At 37.0% G+C, this 16,390-nt stretch overlaps 1 protein-coding gene across 1 annotated transcript; it reads right to left on the bottom strand.

Moving 5' to 3' along the window:
• Positions 1-4: 4 nt before the first annotated feature.
• Positions 5-5,408, bottom strand: ankzf1 (ankyrin repeat and zinc finger peptidyl tRNA hydrolase 1; the record flags this gene model as incomplete). Its single annotated transcript, XM_079820670.1, has 11 exons — positions 5,001-5,408; positions 4,809-4,903; positions 3,420-3,522; positions 3,131-3,324; positions 2,345-2,451; positions 2,108-2,261; positions 1,278-1,500; positions 1,091-1,189; positions 851-1,000; positions 613-762; positions 5-75 (listed from the first exon to the last, which is right to left on the bottom strand). Coding segments are annotated over exons 1-11 (1,485 nt in total), but the record flags the coding sequence as incomplete, so codon positions are not given.
• Between the last annotated feature and the right edge of the window lie 10,982 nt (positions 5,409-16,390).

Here is a 16,390-nt window from a genome sequence, read left to right as displayed (position 1 = left end):
ATTGGATGTCTCCTGTTTTACAGGCAGTGTAGAGAGCGTCCCTCAAACTGTATTCCCAAGACTCATCCACTTCATCTGAAAAGACAGGAGGAACTCTGTGATCCATGCAATTCTGAATTTAAAGGGACTATTTCATATTATAATGCTAGTCATGTTTTTGCATCAAAATCTAGTTTTACACCACTATTCAAAATATTTGGGTCAGTAAGATTTTTTAAAATGTTTTAGAAAATAGTCATTCATGCTCAAAAAGGCTGGATTTGTTTGATACATTAATATTATAAATATACATTTAATTTAATATATTTGTATTGTTATCAATGTTGAAAACAGTGGTGCTGCTTATATTTTTGTGTAAACCGTAATACACTTTTTTTCAGGAATCTTTTATGAATAGAAGGCTCAATAGAAAAGCATTTATTTCAAATAGAAATCTTTAAATGCCTTTACAGTCACTTTTGAACAATTGAATAAATCCTTGCTAAATTAAAGTATTAATTTCTTTCTGATCCCAAGCATTTGACCCTCAGGATTAAAGGGGCCATGTTTCTGTGGCATAAAGGCTTTGTGGCAACCGAGGGTTGGCTTCCGGCTCTAATATCGGTGTTTTACCTTCTTCTGGCTGATGTTTTTTGCCTTTGGGTTTCCTCCTGCTCTTTGATTTCCTCTGAGATTCTTTAGAGTCGTCTTCACTTTTCAGTTCACCTTCTTCCACAGTTTCATCATCTGCCTTTTCTTCAGTTACATCTTTGTTGCTTGAGTCTGAAGACAAAAGAAAAAAAAGATTATGATGTATATCATTTCTATCTTTACTAAAAACTTTTTTCTTTTCTTCTGCAAAAGTCGTTACCTTCTCTTTTCTCTTTCCGTTTCCTTCTTTTCTTCTTATTAAGCTGTACCTCATATTCTCGGAGGTCCAGAGTTCCCAGTGTCACCTCCACCATCTCTAGCGTTCCTGAGTCTTCACTCCCTGAACTTTCTACTTCACCCTCTTCTCCCCCTGCAGGCACGGAGCACAAAAGAGCCCTTAAATAAGTGAATTTTTTTTTTAGAAACACGGCATAAGACACAGTCAAGTGTTCAGACGCACCGTTAGTGTTTGGGATCGGATGACTAACAGGTTTAGGAGTTTTCTTCTTCAACACTCTCTTCGATGGACTGAGAATAGTGGAGATTTCAGTGTCTTTTTCTGAAATTTAACAGACATTCATTTTAAAAGGAAAGAAATTAGAAGATTGTTTAGAAAATATATTACATAGTGGTAAATCTCAACGTACGATAAACATGTAGAGTTGAGAGCAGATCAAAGACTCGCTGTACTTCACTAAATGTTGCTCTACGTGTGGCAAAAGGAAGTACGCGGACTCTCTGATCTTTTTTGTCCAATGGTGCTTCACGACCTCCAAAAAACATGGTCTTGTTATAACTTGGTGCTCGCAGAAAGATGGCACTTGTCTCCTTCATATACTCAGCCCAGCTTTCCAGAAGATCATGAATATCCTGGTTAAAATAGGGCATATAACATCAATAGTGCAACAGTGTCCAGCGGTGTCCATAATCTAATTAAAAACGATGGAGAAATATAAAACTACTCATTTAAATATGCTGATTTTATACAGTATACATATAAACTATATATTTCAAGTTTATTGCAAAATGTGCAGACAAATATTTAAGTATTTTGTGAGCTTAGGGAGACCAACTCGATTAGTGGGCGGAGCTAAAGAGCTCTTTTGGCAGGTTTTGATTGTGGCGACTGGTGGAATTTTCTGTACAGCATCATGGGTAATGTAGTTTTTCACCACAATTTCTGCTGTTAAACATTTATTTTAAAAATAAGTTGAAATAATGCAGGCTAACAGCTTCAACAGAAGCAAATACCATCAATTAACGACCTCGTAGCTCACAGTAGGGCTGTCTTTAAAGGTTTATAAGTTATTGTTAAAAATCAATTCATTTCCCCATGACAAATTACTTCAGAAACCCAACTGGTGCACTCTATAACAATCCCATACTCATAAATGCTATGCCAGTCAGTGTTATTCAAGCTTTTATATATAGCAACGGGTGGAAATTCAAAATGGACATTTATATGTCCATATTGTACCTTGTGCAGCGCTGCCTCATTGTAACGCCTGAGGGCCGCCCCTGCAGATTTAGGCACGTGGCTGCGGTTCTGAGAGTCCCTCAGTCCCTGCGCAGTCCCTCGCTTCGCTCTCACTGTGTACCGATGGAACGTCTTATGCTGCAGAATCTCTTTTCTATACAAATCAATTTGAGAATAGCCATTTATTAACTCTAAAATATTTGTACTTATAGAACAACTTTAGAACTTTTCACTGACCCCTTAAAAACTGCTCCAGCAAAGTGTCCACCACCAGTCATCAGAATGACCCAAATAGTGTTGTTTGATATTTTCAGTAAAGAGGAAACCAAGTCTTCTTCAGTGTCCTGTGAGTATGAATATGATAACAGATTTAGATGAGACAGAAAGAATAGTGTGCTGCAAGCAACATAGTCCTAAAACCTGGAAATGTATTAGCAACTTCCTGTTCCTTTGTCCTTAACTCAATTGTTTTTTGGTTAAATGCCTAAAATATCTCTGTAAAATAATATATGTGGCAAACACAAGCTTAAGATATTTTCATGCTTTATTCTATGACATAAAATACATCAGTAATACCACACTCGATAATTTTAAAAAGCTTTTAGTTTTCTTGAAAAAGGTGGTTGCCAGTAAGAGTCTGAATGGGACAAAAAAGTTTGTTGGGGGCAATAAACATCTCATCAAACATCAACATCTCATCTGAGACGGAATGACCCTATTGTCTTTTTGTCAAGTGATGCTAACTCCTGGGTTGGCCTACAAAAATATGTCATCCCTGCGACACGCAAGCAATTTCAAACAATGGTTTCAGTTCTGTGAAACAATATATATATTTTCACCTCTTTCAGTGTAAACATTATTTGAGCTAGACTGAAGTTAAATTGGTAATGTTTGTAAATAATTGAGGTCCTTTTCCTCCTCTCTCCTATCACTTCCTGTTTCTACTCAACTGCCCTAAACAATAAAGGCAAAAACACACACAAGACCTAACAAATCTGAGAAATGATGGCTTCATTTACTCACTCTCTTGCTTTGCAGAACACAGCGATACAATGAGAGGTACTGTCCCTGCATGTTTTGAAAGACTATTTTGGTGGAACGTCGACATGGGGACTGATCTGTGTCCAGAGCACTGTCTTTCTCCTCAGGGGCTACTTCATCGCCAAGATCCTCATCCTCACTGTCAGAGTCTGAACCCGAAATGCTGGAAATATCGCCTGTTGACAAAAGGGAAATGGGAAGATTACACTTGCGCAACTGGATGACATAAAATAGTTCCTCATTGAGGTCATATGAGCATTCATGAATCTACCTGTCCCAGTCTTCTTCTCAAACTCCTCCACTGTGACCGCTGACCTTCCTTCCAGCCGCTGTCTCAGGTTGAAGCGGTGATAGTCAAGTTTGTAATGCTCCATCTGATCAAAGAGAGGGGCTGCATTAACATTCATATTACATTTCTTTCTATCCCTCACACAAAGCTATCATTTGGCTTTAAAAGTCTTGGAATATAGCACAGTAGTAATTTGGATGACTTTTTGGTCACTATTCATTTTCTCTGTATGGAAAAAGAGCAGAATCAAAAGAATGCTTAAAGGGATAGTTCACCCAAAAATGAAAATTAGCCCCTGATTTACTCACCCTCAAGTCATCCTAGGTGTATATGACATTCTTCTTTCAGACGAATTAATATTTAGGACGAGTTATATTTAAAAAGTCCAGGCTAATCCAAGCATTTCACATTTCAACACTTTTTCCATAAATTAAACATGGAAGGCGGTCGGCCAAAACTTTAAATATGGATATTTTTCTTACACAAACGCATCGATTCGCTTCAGAAGGCCTTTATTAACACCCCGGAGCCATGTGGAACATTTCTTGGTAACACCTTATTGTACAGTGTCTTTGTTACATATGTTACACGTACTTACCATGGTAATATAACAGTAAATTATGCATAATTACATGCAACTAACTAACCCTTAACCAAATCCTAATTCTACCCTAACTTTATAGTAAGTACATGTTGTTAATGAATATTACTCAGTACTTATACATATAATTACACTGTAACAATGACACCTTAAAATTAAGTGTAACCCATTTCTTTCTAGAGGTTCATTCTCGTGTTATGCAGCACGTTTGAGCTTCCGCAAGAACCAATGAGGTTCATTCTTGTGTGTTACGCAGCACGTTTGAGATTCTGCCTAAGTTAAATCTGTTAAATAAATATAAAGTGATCGAGTCTTTTCAGAAAATTAGGACTAAACCACTCAATTAATATGGATTATTTTCACGATCTCTATATGAATGTTTTGAAGCGTCAAAGTGGTAGTTGCGTAGCTGTCTATAGAGGGAAAGTTATGTCTCAGATCTCATCAAAAAGATCTTAATTTGTGTTTCGAAGATGAACGAATGTCTTATGGGTTTGGAACGACATGAGGGTGAGTAATTTAATAACAGTAAAAATTTTCATTTTTGAGTGAACTATCCCTTTAAGTATATAGTAGTTTATAAAAAGAGCAAGATGGCGCACCAAAGCCTGAAATGATCAACAAAACCAAGTTTTCTAGAAGTTTTTTTATTTATTTTTTACAAGAGACTAAATGATTCGCGGAACTTTAACACTTTTTTGTACTACAACCCTAAACTGATGGTGTCAGGAGAGTAATTAATTAGGCCTACTCATCAGGAGGATGTTTACCTGCTCCTCACGACTCTCAAAACGACACTGACAAGCCAAGCAGAACATCCTGTCTGACACCTCTCCGGCAGATACAGCCTTTCTTGCTCCAGCATCTGTGAGAGTTACGAAGTCTATGGTAAAATATTCAATATATCAACACCTGATCAACAGCCGTATGTGGATCTCATTAAAGCAGTCGGACTCTCTTACCCTCCCTGGATGCTGTAGCACAGGGCTGGGGCTGGGGAGGTTCGGGATCGCCCAGCAGTCCAGACACTTCTCTCAAACCTGCGGTCACTGTCTGGTCAGCACACAGCGAAAACACACTCCGCAGCTCCGGGGATGCCATGTGTTACGGATCAACTGGGGATCATGTTATCTGGGGACGGGCGCGTGCACGCGGCTAGTTTTACCTGGATTTCCAGCAGATGTTAGACGGCGACAGATTCGTCCAATGCCATATTTCACGGATCAACGTTGAAAACGGTTTCACCAGTTGCACATACACTGGAATGCATAATAAAGCACTTAGTTTTGCAGTGTCTATTCCTGCGTATTTGACACAATTTCAAAGAAACTTAACATACTTTAGTGTCAAGCTCAGAAACCCAAGGCAGTAAAAGGAGTTACTAGATCAGTGGGCGAGGCCATAAACAGAGGGCGTTTTTCACTGCGGTATCTGATTTGACTACGTCACAGGTGGGGAGAGTTTAGGGGAGGGTCGGGTTAAGGTGATCGTTTTCATTGCATAGTTTAGAAACACCCACAAATTTAGAAACGCCCACTTATGTTGTGCAGACATCTCAAACCACGTCCATGTTAACATGGGGCATTCGGTTAATGGATCAACAGACTTGTCAACTTCAGCTTCAGAAGAACAACTTCAGGAAACATGAATTGCAAAGTCTTTACATTTTTTAACAGGTTGTATTTGGTTTGCATATATAATTTTATGATGGAACTATTATATTTATATAAAACATGTCAGCTTATTTTACTCTACTGATTTTATTATTGTAGATCTCTTGTTTGTGCAACTGACACCTTTGTATCCTTTTCCCAAACATAAAGAATCTATGCTTATTGGGTTATGAATGTAAGTATCTCATGAACTTGTTACATTTTCAACAGATTTATATATAAAAAAAAAATAATAAGAAGAAGAAAATAAATAAATAACTTTGACTCTGCTCTGTATGACTGCTAAAAAATTGTTTTCCTCTATCCTCTTGTTTTTGTTCCAGTTGAATGAAGCTAAGAAGTCATGATAAAATAAAACCTTGAAGAGTGAATATTGTGATTGCATGGTTTGTATGGAATTATACAAGGTGTGTGACTGTCATTGAACTCCAGGAATGTTCCTGAAGAACTTTGATCCTGTTTTTTTGACTGATCTAAATTCAGCATTTTGTATTGGCTGAAAGATCACATTGTTTCAAATTATGTTTTATTTGTACTAAATTATGAAAATGGCAAAAGATAACTATTTAGAACAACTCTGTATCATATTCTTAGAATCAGGATCATTTAAATGAAGTGAATTTTATATTTCCTTAATATTTTCTTATTGTACATTATGCTCAGTTAGAATCATGAACTTGAATGTAGTGAATTTAATGTCTTGCATTGTAGAGAACACTTTGTATTCAGTAAATTCTCTGAGTTCACGACTCTCGCTTCTCATTTTACGTTCTACACACTGATCTCTCGACACACCGCTTGTCTTACTGGTAGCAGAAACATGATGAGCTGTGCAGGATTCAAAGCCAAACTCTTTATGATGAACACATATGAATTATATGTCACATTTATGGCATGATTTCTATTTCCAGGTATATAAATAAAGTGTTTAATACATGTTTAACAAATAAAAATAAACAATGCTGTTCCTTACTGGGTTCTTTTTACAGCTTCCACTGTCTTTTGTATTAAAGTCCTATGGAAAACTTTTGAGTGGCAACCACAAATTTCATTACAGAAATAAGCAGAACATATGATATAGTGATGATAAATTATTACAAATATGTGTGATATTCTAGATGGCTAATATTTACATACATCACTAACCTCTAATATTTTGTCCCCTCACGTATAACATGCCCCTCTTTAAAACAACAATTAGAACAGAAAAATGATTTGTTTACTTTTTGCTGACCTCTTTAACAAATAAATATGACACAATGGTCTGTTAGTTTATGAAACAAATTTAATGGGCCCTTAATTGTGCGCCTCTTTTTATGTTATATAAATTGGAATTATGCCAGTTCTTTTCATTAGGCTGGCACCAATCTCATTAGCATATTATCTCCTAATTCAACACATCATGTGCTTTCAGTTGCTCATGTCTGCTAACAATTAGGAACAGATGAAAAGGTCTATAAATTAAGTGTCATTGTTGTAACTGGTGTATTTGGTGTTAGGCCATATACTGTGACTGTAAATGGATCCAAAAAAAGTAAAAGAAATAAAAAACTTTTTGCAGGATAACAAATATCCTGATAGCTGCTCAAGAAAGGAGCGCTATTACATAAAGAGAAGATGTGAAAATTTCACAATGAAAGGTAATGGTGTGTTAAGTTGGTGTCACTTTAAAAAAGTAATACAATTGTGACCTGTATTTTACTAATATAACATGATTACATTAGATGGAGAGCTGCATTACATCTGCAGGAGAAAAAAAGACAAGAGTCAGCATTTGGCTAAGGTTGTCCTTTCACCTGAGGAGGCACACAACGTCTTTATAGAATTTCATGCAGGCCCACTTGGTGGACATTGTGGAGTGGAAAAAACACACAATGCCATAATTCTTAGATTTTACTGGCCTGGCATGGAACAGGACATCCGCAAGTGGGTAAGTTAATTGATTTAAAAAAAAAAAAACATGTTTGTTTTTACTACACTAACTCAATTAAAAGCGTCATGGCCCACCTCTCTTTTTTCAGATAGCTCAGTGTCCTCAGTGTCAGACAAGGAAAAAAACAATAAAGGAGAAGGCAGCATACAATCCTATAGTTGTATGTATAAAATTACAAAAATTAGAAACTTTTAATATGTAATAGACTTTAGTCCTGAATGTTTAAAACATTGATTCTCATTTCAGGTCACAGAACCACTGGAGTTAATTGGAATGGATCTAATTGGAAAGTTAACTCCAACTGAAAACGGCCACCAATATATATGTGTAATGGTGGACTATTTTACAAAGTGGTCTGAGGCCTATCCTCTAAAAACAAAAAGAGCTGAAGAGGTCATGGGGTGCATCCTAGATTTTTTTTACAAATTTGGAGCACCGAAGCGCCTTTTAACAGATCAGGGAAGAGAGTTTGTCAACAAGGTTGGTTCAACACAAATTAAGTCAAAATAAAAGGATATGACCATAAGAAATATCTGAAAATGCATCTCCCCATAGGTCAATTTTAGCCTGTGTGAGACACTAGGCATCACCAGGAGTCTGTGCTCTCCTTATCATCCGCAGACAAACGGCCTTGTTGAAAAAATGAATGGCACAATTCAAAGGTAATTTACATAAAGCACATTCAGTATTTTTTTTTTACATTGCATGATTTTCTTTATGATTTTCATGATTTATTTTAATTGTTTATGCCCAGAAGCCTGACAAAAATGATTGGGGAAAATCCTTCAACGTGGCACCTGCATCTAAATGCAACAATGTTTGCACTGAGAACTAAAAAACAACTCACCACAAAGTTTTCTCCATATTATTTAATGTTTGGGAGAGAGGCACGGTATCCATGTCAGGTACCAAAGGATTATGAGGTTAGTGAATTTGGTACTTTGTTTTTCTAATGACACTTGATCTTGCAAGATGTGAATACTTAGTGTGAATTTCTTACTACTTACTAGATCTGTCATGGAAAGGTGGAAGCCATGGTTGCAAGTGAGCAGCTCTCTGAGGGGTTGAGCAACAGGAGAGAGACCATGGAAGCCGTGAAAAAGAACATGGCAACTAGTCAAGAGAGAGTGCGGAAGCGAAAGCTGGAAAGAGGGCAGGAGGACAACTTCAAAGCTGGGGATAAAGTGTTGGTGAGGAATGTGAGACAGGAGAACAGAAAGGGTGGAAAAATGGACCCTGACATGCTTGGTCCATTTATTATCTGTAACATTGAAGAAAAAAAGGTTGACGTGGTTTCAACGAAAGGAAAAAAAAAAAGGACATTCAACGTGGATCATTTAATAAAATATGTGGAGCCTGAGCCTCACATTCCAAAAAAATGGATCCCATCAACCCCTCTCAGTCCTCCTGCTCCTCCTGCCAGTCCTCCTTGTCCTGCAATCCTCTCATCTCCTGCTAGTCCTCCTGCTCTTAGTTTAACAAAGGGCCTGTCAGCTCCAATAAGCCCCACCAGTCCGTGTCTGATGGTTCTTTCCTCACCTCAGCCCACTTGCAGCCATGCAATTCCCAATACAATGGCACAAATGAACCCAGCACCAACTCCTCACGTTTGCCCTGCAGACACCTTCCCTGAGTCAACATATTCAGAAGAACAAGGTATATTAAGTGGTTTGGCTATATTTCACTGTGCCATAGCACAGGATTTTACTCTGTAACCACTGTGCTTCTTTTAGTGATACATGATATATGGGAGGGAAAGAAACAAGAAGTGCTGTGGAGCAAAATGGGCCCCTACAAATTGTACACCAAGAACCTAATGGGTCTGGCACCAGGCAAATGGTTCGAAAGTGAGGTAGGGTTAAAGATGCATTTGGATTTTTGTACGTTTACCTTTTTTGTGTTTTGCTTTCTTGTTTTAGCAATCCAATATCCCTTACTTTGATTCTTTTTGTAAACAGGTTATAAATGCCTATCTTTTAAATCTTCAAAACCGATTAAATATGTCAGGATTAAAAAGGGCATATTTAATCGATTCCTACCAAATGAACGACATCTGGAAAGGAAGCCCAAAGGGCTTGAAAAAGGTTTTTGCATTTAAACACAAACTCAAAAGTATTTTTGTATTGTGACAGCACTTTAAAATGCTATTGTATTGTTTGTAGCTTGATCCATCCAGTTATGATGTTCTTTTCGGGGCTGTTTGTGTCAACGACAACCACTGGACATTTATAGTAAGTAACATTCTAAACTGACAAAGTAGATGCATGAATACATGGTAATGAGACTTAAGAGTTTTTTTTTTTTTAGGCAATTTTCCCAAAATTGTCAAAATCAATTTATATTGACCCTTTTGGTGCCAACGATTCCGCAATTTCCAAATGCAAGGAAGTTACAAGGCAAGTACTGTATGCAAAGCTTCTTAAAATGGTGATGTATCTGTTATTATAATGTATTATTGTGGCTTAATGATCAATGCACTCACACAAACTTCTATTTCATAGATCTTTCCTTAGGATGAAAGGACTGAACATTTCAAGGTGGGGATGCCACTCAGTTGTGCATCCTACCCAACAGGATTCCTCATCCTGTGGTCCACTTGTTTGTAAAGTAATGTATATGTATTTATATGCATTTTACAGTGACTATTGAAAACAATTAAACAATTAATGTATGGCATAACTGCTTGCATCAGCTTGCAGAGCTTCTTCTTATGGAGGAAGAAATAACATTTTCTTCAAATGAGGAAGGCGTTGTTTTAATCTGCATGGAAATTGCAAAAAGGCTTTTAAGAGAAACTGGTGAGAAGGAATCCTTGCATTTTGATAGCCTTGAGTACCTTTTTTATTTGTTTTTGTCTGGCCATGATATAACACCCTCTACATATTATAGATGACCTTTCACAGCTCTGTCGTTCATGTGGGGCGAAACATACACAAAAAGGCCAAACTGACCAATGGGTAAGAACATTTTATACGTATTGCAAAACACACACTTCATCAACATGTAACTTATTCTATTGTTTGTTCTTCCTCCTTTAGATTGAATGTACTGAATGTGGAAGGTGGTACCATTGGGACTGTGTGGGCAGACCTTCCACAGCTGGCAAATACAGCTGCCCTGCATGCACGTAGTGCATTTGTCCTGTCTCTCTTTTTTTTTTCTTCTTGTTATCAAATTGTTTACTTGTTACTAACCTATGATTTTTTTTTTTTTTTTTACCTTCCCCCAAATAAATGTTGTGGGTAATTCACTGGATCCTACTTGTATGTAACTAATTCTAAAATTATATTTGCATAGCGATGGCTTATCACATTTCACCACTCGTTAGGAACATTTATGGAGTGTCCTTTATGCTTTAACTCTTAAAAAATGGCCTAATGCTTGGCATGTCCTTTAACTAAAGCAATATTGCTGCTCAATTTAAATAAGGCCACAAACTATGCTTAATAAAAAAAATTGCACACACACACGCACTGCAAAGACACAATGACATTTATTGAATGCAAGTCATTGGATCCGAATTTTATCGAAACGGACGTAACAAATGTGGGCGTGGTCTGTGTCTCGAAATGATTCCACATTAACTTAAACTGAACAAAAACTCTTAACAAAAAACCATACAGCAGATCAGCGACAGAGGACAAAACAGAGCCTTAATGACGCAAACATTTACCAATAACGTATAAAGCGTTTTAGATCTGTTCACTGGAAAATTCGCTGTGATGAATCTGTCGCCGTCTAACATCTGCTGGAAATCCAGGTAAAACTAGCCGCGTGCACGCGCCCGTCCCCAGATAACATGATCCCCAGTTGATCCGTAACACTGTTACGGATCAACTGGGGATCATGTTATCTGGGGACGGGCGCGTGCACGCGGCTAGTTTTACCTGGATTTCCAGCAGATGTTAGACGGCGACAGATTCGTCCAATGCCATATTTCACGGATCAACGTTGAAAACGGTTTCACCAGTTGCACATACACTGGAATGCATAATAAAGCACTTAGTTTTGCAGTGTCTATTCCTGCGTATTTGACACAATTTCAAAGAAACTTAACATACTTTAGTGTCAAGCTCAGAAACCCAAGGCAGTAAAAGGAGTTACTAGATCAGTGGGCGAGGCCATAAACAGAGGGCGTTTTTCACTGCGGTATCTGATTTGACTACGTCACAGGTGGGGAGAGTTTAGGGGAGGGTCGGGTTAAGGTGATCGTTTTCATTGCATAGTTTAGAAACACCCACAAATTTAGAAACGCCCACTTATGTTGTGCAGACATCTCAAACCACGTCCATGTTAACATGGGGCATTCGGTTAATGGATCAACAGACTTGTCAACTTCAGCTTCAGAAGAACAACTTCAGGAAACATGAATTGCAAAGTCTTTACATTTTTTAACAGGTTGTATTTGGTTTGCATATATAATTTTATGATGGAACTATTATATTTATATAAAACATGTCAGCTTATTTTACTCTACTGATTTTATTATTGTAGATCTCTTGTTTGTGCAACTGACACCTTTGTATCCTTTTCCCAAACATAAAGAATCTATGCTTATTGGGTTATGAATGTAAGTATCTCATGAACTTGTTACATTTTCAACAGATTTATATATAAAAAAAAAATAATAAGAAGAAGAAAATAAATAAATAACTTTGACTCTGCTCTGTATGACTGCTAAAAAATTGTTTTCCTCTATCCTCTTGTTTTTGTTCCAGTTGAATGAAGCTAAGAAGTCATGATAAAATAAAACCTTGAAGAGTGAATATTGTGATTGCATGGTTTGTATGGAATTATACAAGGTGTGTGACTGTCATTGAACTCCAGGAATGTTCCTGAAGAACTTTGATCCTGTTTTTTTGACTGATCTAAATTCAGCATTTTGTATTGGCTGAAAGATCACATTGTTTCAAATTATGTTTTATTTGTACTAAATTATGAAAATGGCAAAAGATAACTATTTAGAACAACTCTGTATCATATTCTTAGAATCAGGATCATTTAAATGAAGTGAATTTTATATTTCCTTAATATTTTCTTATTGTACATTATGCTCAGTTAGAATCATGAACTTGAATGTAGTGAATTTAATGTCTTGCATTGTAGAGAACACTTTGTATTCAGTAAATTCTCTGAGTTCACGACTCTCGCTTCTCATTTTACGTTCTACACACTGATCTCTCGACACACCGCTTGTCTTACTGGTAGCAGAAACATGATGAGCTGTGCAGGATTCAAAGCCAAACTCTTTATGATGAACACATATGAATTATATGTCACATTTATGGCATGATTTCTATTTCCAGGTATATAAATAAAGTGTTTAATACATGTTTAACAAATAAAAATAAACAATGCTGTTCCTTACTGGGTTCTTTTTACAGCTTCCACTGTCTTTTGTATTAAAGTCCTATGGAAAACTTTTGAGTGGCAACCACAAATTTCATTACAGAAATAAGCAGAACATATGATATAGTGATGATAAATTATTACAAATATGTGTGATATTCTAGATGGCTAATATTTACATACATCACTAACCTCTAATATTTTGTCCCCTCACGTATAACATGCCCCTCTTTAAAACAACAATTAGAACAGAAAAATGATTTGTTTACTTTTTGCTGACCTCTTTAACAAATAAATATGACACAATGGTCTGTTAGTTTATGAAACAAATTTAATGGGCCCTTAATTGTGCGCCTCTTTTTATGTTATATAAATTGGAATTATGCCAGTTCTTTTCATTAGGCTGGCACCAATCTCATTAGCATATTATCTCCTAATTCAACACATCATGTGCTTTCAGTTGCTCATGTCTGCTAACAATTAGGAACAGATGAAAAGGTCTATAAATTAAGTGTCATTGTTGTAACTGGTGTATTTGGTGTTAGGCCATATACTGTGACTGTAAATGGATCCAAAAAAAGTAAAAGAAATAAAAAACTTTTTGCAGGATAACAAATATCCTGATAGCTGCTCAAGAAAGGAGCGCTATTACATAAAGAGAAGATGTGAAAATTTCACAATGAAAGGTAATGGTGTGTTAAGTTGGTGTCACTTTAAAAAAGTAATACAATTGTGACCTGTATTTTACTAATATAACATGATTACATTAGATGGAGAGCTGCATTACATCTGCAGGAGAAAAAAAGACAAGAGTCAGCATTTGGCTAAGGTTGTCCTTTCACCTGAGGAGGCACACAACGTCTTTATAGAATTTCATGCAGGCCCACTTGGTGGACATTGTGGAGTGGAAAAAACACACAATGCCATAATTCTTAGATTTTACTGGCCTGGCATGGAACAGGACATCCGCAAGTGGGTAAGTTAATTGATTTAAAAAAAAAAAAACATGTTTGTTTTTACTACACTAACTCAATTAAAAGCGTCATGGCCCACCTCTCTTTTTTCAGATAGCTCAGTGTCCTCAGTGTCAGACAAGGAAAAAAACAATAAAGGAGAAGGCAGCATACAATCCTATAGTTGTATGTATAAAATTACAAAAATTAGAAACTTTTAATATGTAATAGACTTTAGTCCTGAATGTTTAAAACATTGATTCTCATTTCAGGTCACAGAACCACTGGAGTTAATTGGAATGGATCTAATTGGAAAGTTAACTCCAACTGAAAACGGCCACCAATATATATGTGTAATGGTGGACTATTTTACAAAGTGGTCTGAGGCCTATCCTCTAAAAACAAAAAGAGCTGAAGAGGTCATGGGGTGCATCCTAGATTTTTTTTACAAATTTGGAGCACCGAAGCGCCTTTTAACAGATCAGGGAAGAGAGTTTGTCAACAAGGTTGGTTCAACACAAATTAAGTCAAAATAAAAGGATATGACCATAAGAAATATCTGAAAATGCATCTCCCCATAGGTCAATTTTAGCCTGTGTGAGACACTAGGCATCACCAGGAGTCTGTGCTCTCCTTATCATCCGCAGACAAACGGCCTTGTTGAAAAAATGAATGGCACAATTCAAAGGTAATTTACATAAAGCACATTCAGTATTTTTTTTTTACATTGCATGATTTTCTTTATGATTTTCATGATTTATTTTAATTGTTTATGCCCAGAAGCCTGACAAAAATGATTGGGGAAAATCCTTCAACGTGGCACCTGCATCTAAATGCAACAATGTTTGCACTGAGAACTAAAAAACAACTCACCACAAAGTTTTCTCCATATTATTTAATGTTTGGGAGAGAGGCACGGTATCCATGTCAGGTACCAAAGGATTATGAGGTTAGTGAATTTGGTACTTTGTTTTTCTAATGACACTTGATCTTGCAAGATGTGAATACTTAGTGTGAATTTCTTACTACTTACTAGATCTGTCATGGAAAGGTGGAAGCCATGGTTGCAAGTGAGCAGCTCTCTGAGGGGTTGAGCAACAGGAGAGAGACCATGGAAGCCGTGAAAAAGAACATGGCAACTAGTCAAGAGAGAGTGCGGAAGCGAAAGCTGGAAAGAGGGCAGGAGGACAACTTCAAAGCTGGGGATAAAGTGTTGGTGAGGAATGTGAGACAGGAGAACAGAAAGGGTGGAAAAATGGACCCTGACATGCTTGGTCCATTTATTATCTGTAACATTGAAGAAAAAAAGGTTGACGTGGTTTCAACGAAAGGAAAAAAAAAAAGGACATTCAACGTGGATCATTTAATAAAATATGTGGAGCCTGAGCCTCACATTCCAAAAAAATGGATCCCATCAACCCCTCTCAGTCCTCCTGCTCCTCCTGCCAGTCCTCCTTGTCCTGCAATCCTCTCATCTCCTGCTAGTCCTCCTGCTCTTAGTTTAACAAAGGGCCTGTCAGCTCCAATAAGCCCCACCAGTCCGTGTCTGATGGTTCTTTCCTCACCTCAGCCCACTTGCAGCCATGCAATTCCCAATACAATGGCACAAATGAACCCAGCACCAACTCCTCACGTTTGCCCTGCAGACACCTTCCCTGAGTCAACATATTCAGAAGAACAAGGTATATTAAGTGGTTTGGCTATATTTCACTGTGCCATAGCACAGGATTTTACTCTGTAACCACTGTGCTTCTTTTAGTGATACATGATATATGGGAGGGAAAGAAACAAGAAGTGCTGTGGAGCAAAATGGGCCCCTACAAATTGTACACCAAGAACCTAATGGGTCTGGCACCAGGCAAATGGTTCGAAAGTGAGGTAGGGTTAAAGATGCATTTGGATTTTTGTACGTTTACCTTTTTTGTGTTTTGCTTTCTTGTTTTAGCAATCCAATATCCCTTACTTTGATTCTTTTTGTAAACAGGTTATAAATGCCTATCTTTTAAATCTTCAAAACCGATTAAATATGTCAGGATTAAAAAGGGCATATTTAATCGATTCCTACCAAATGAACGACATCTGGAAAGGAAGCCCAAAGGGCTTGAAAAAGGTTTTTGCATTTAAACACAAACTCAAAAGTATTTTTGTATTGTGACAGCACTTTAAAATGCTATTGTATTGTTTGTAGCTTGATCCATCCAGTTATGATGTTCTTTTCGGGGCTGTTTGTGTCAACGACAACCACTGGACATTTATAGTAAGTAACATTCTAAACTGACAAAGTAGATGCATGAATACATGGTAATGAGACTTAAGAGTTTTTTTTTTTTTAGGCAATTTTCCCAAAATTGTCAAAATCAATTTATATTGACCCTTTTGGTGCCAACGATTCCGCAATTTCCAAATGCAAGGAAGTTACAAGGCAAGTACTGTATGCAAAGCTT

This window comes from Gobio gobio, assembly GCF_949357685.1.
Source record: "Gobio gobio genome assembly, chromosome: 7".
NCBI classification, from domain to species: Eukaryota; Metazoa; Chordata; class Actinopteri; order Cypriniformes; family Gobionidae; genus Gobio; species Gobio gobio.
This window is presented reverse-complemented; position numbering and strand designations above follow the sequence as displayed.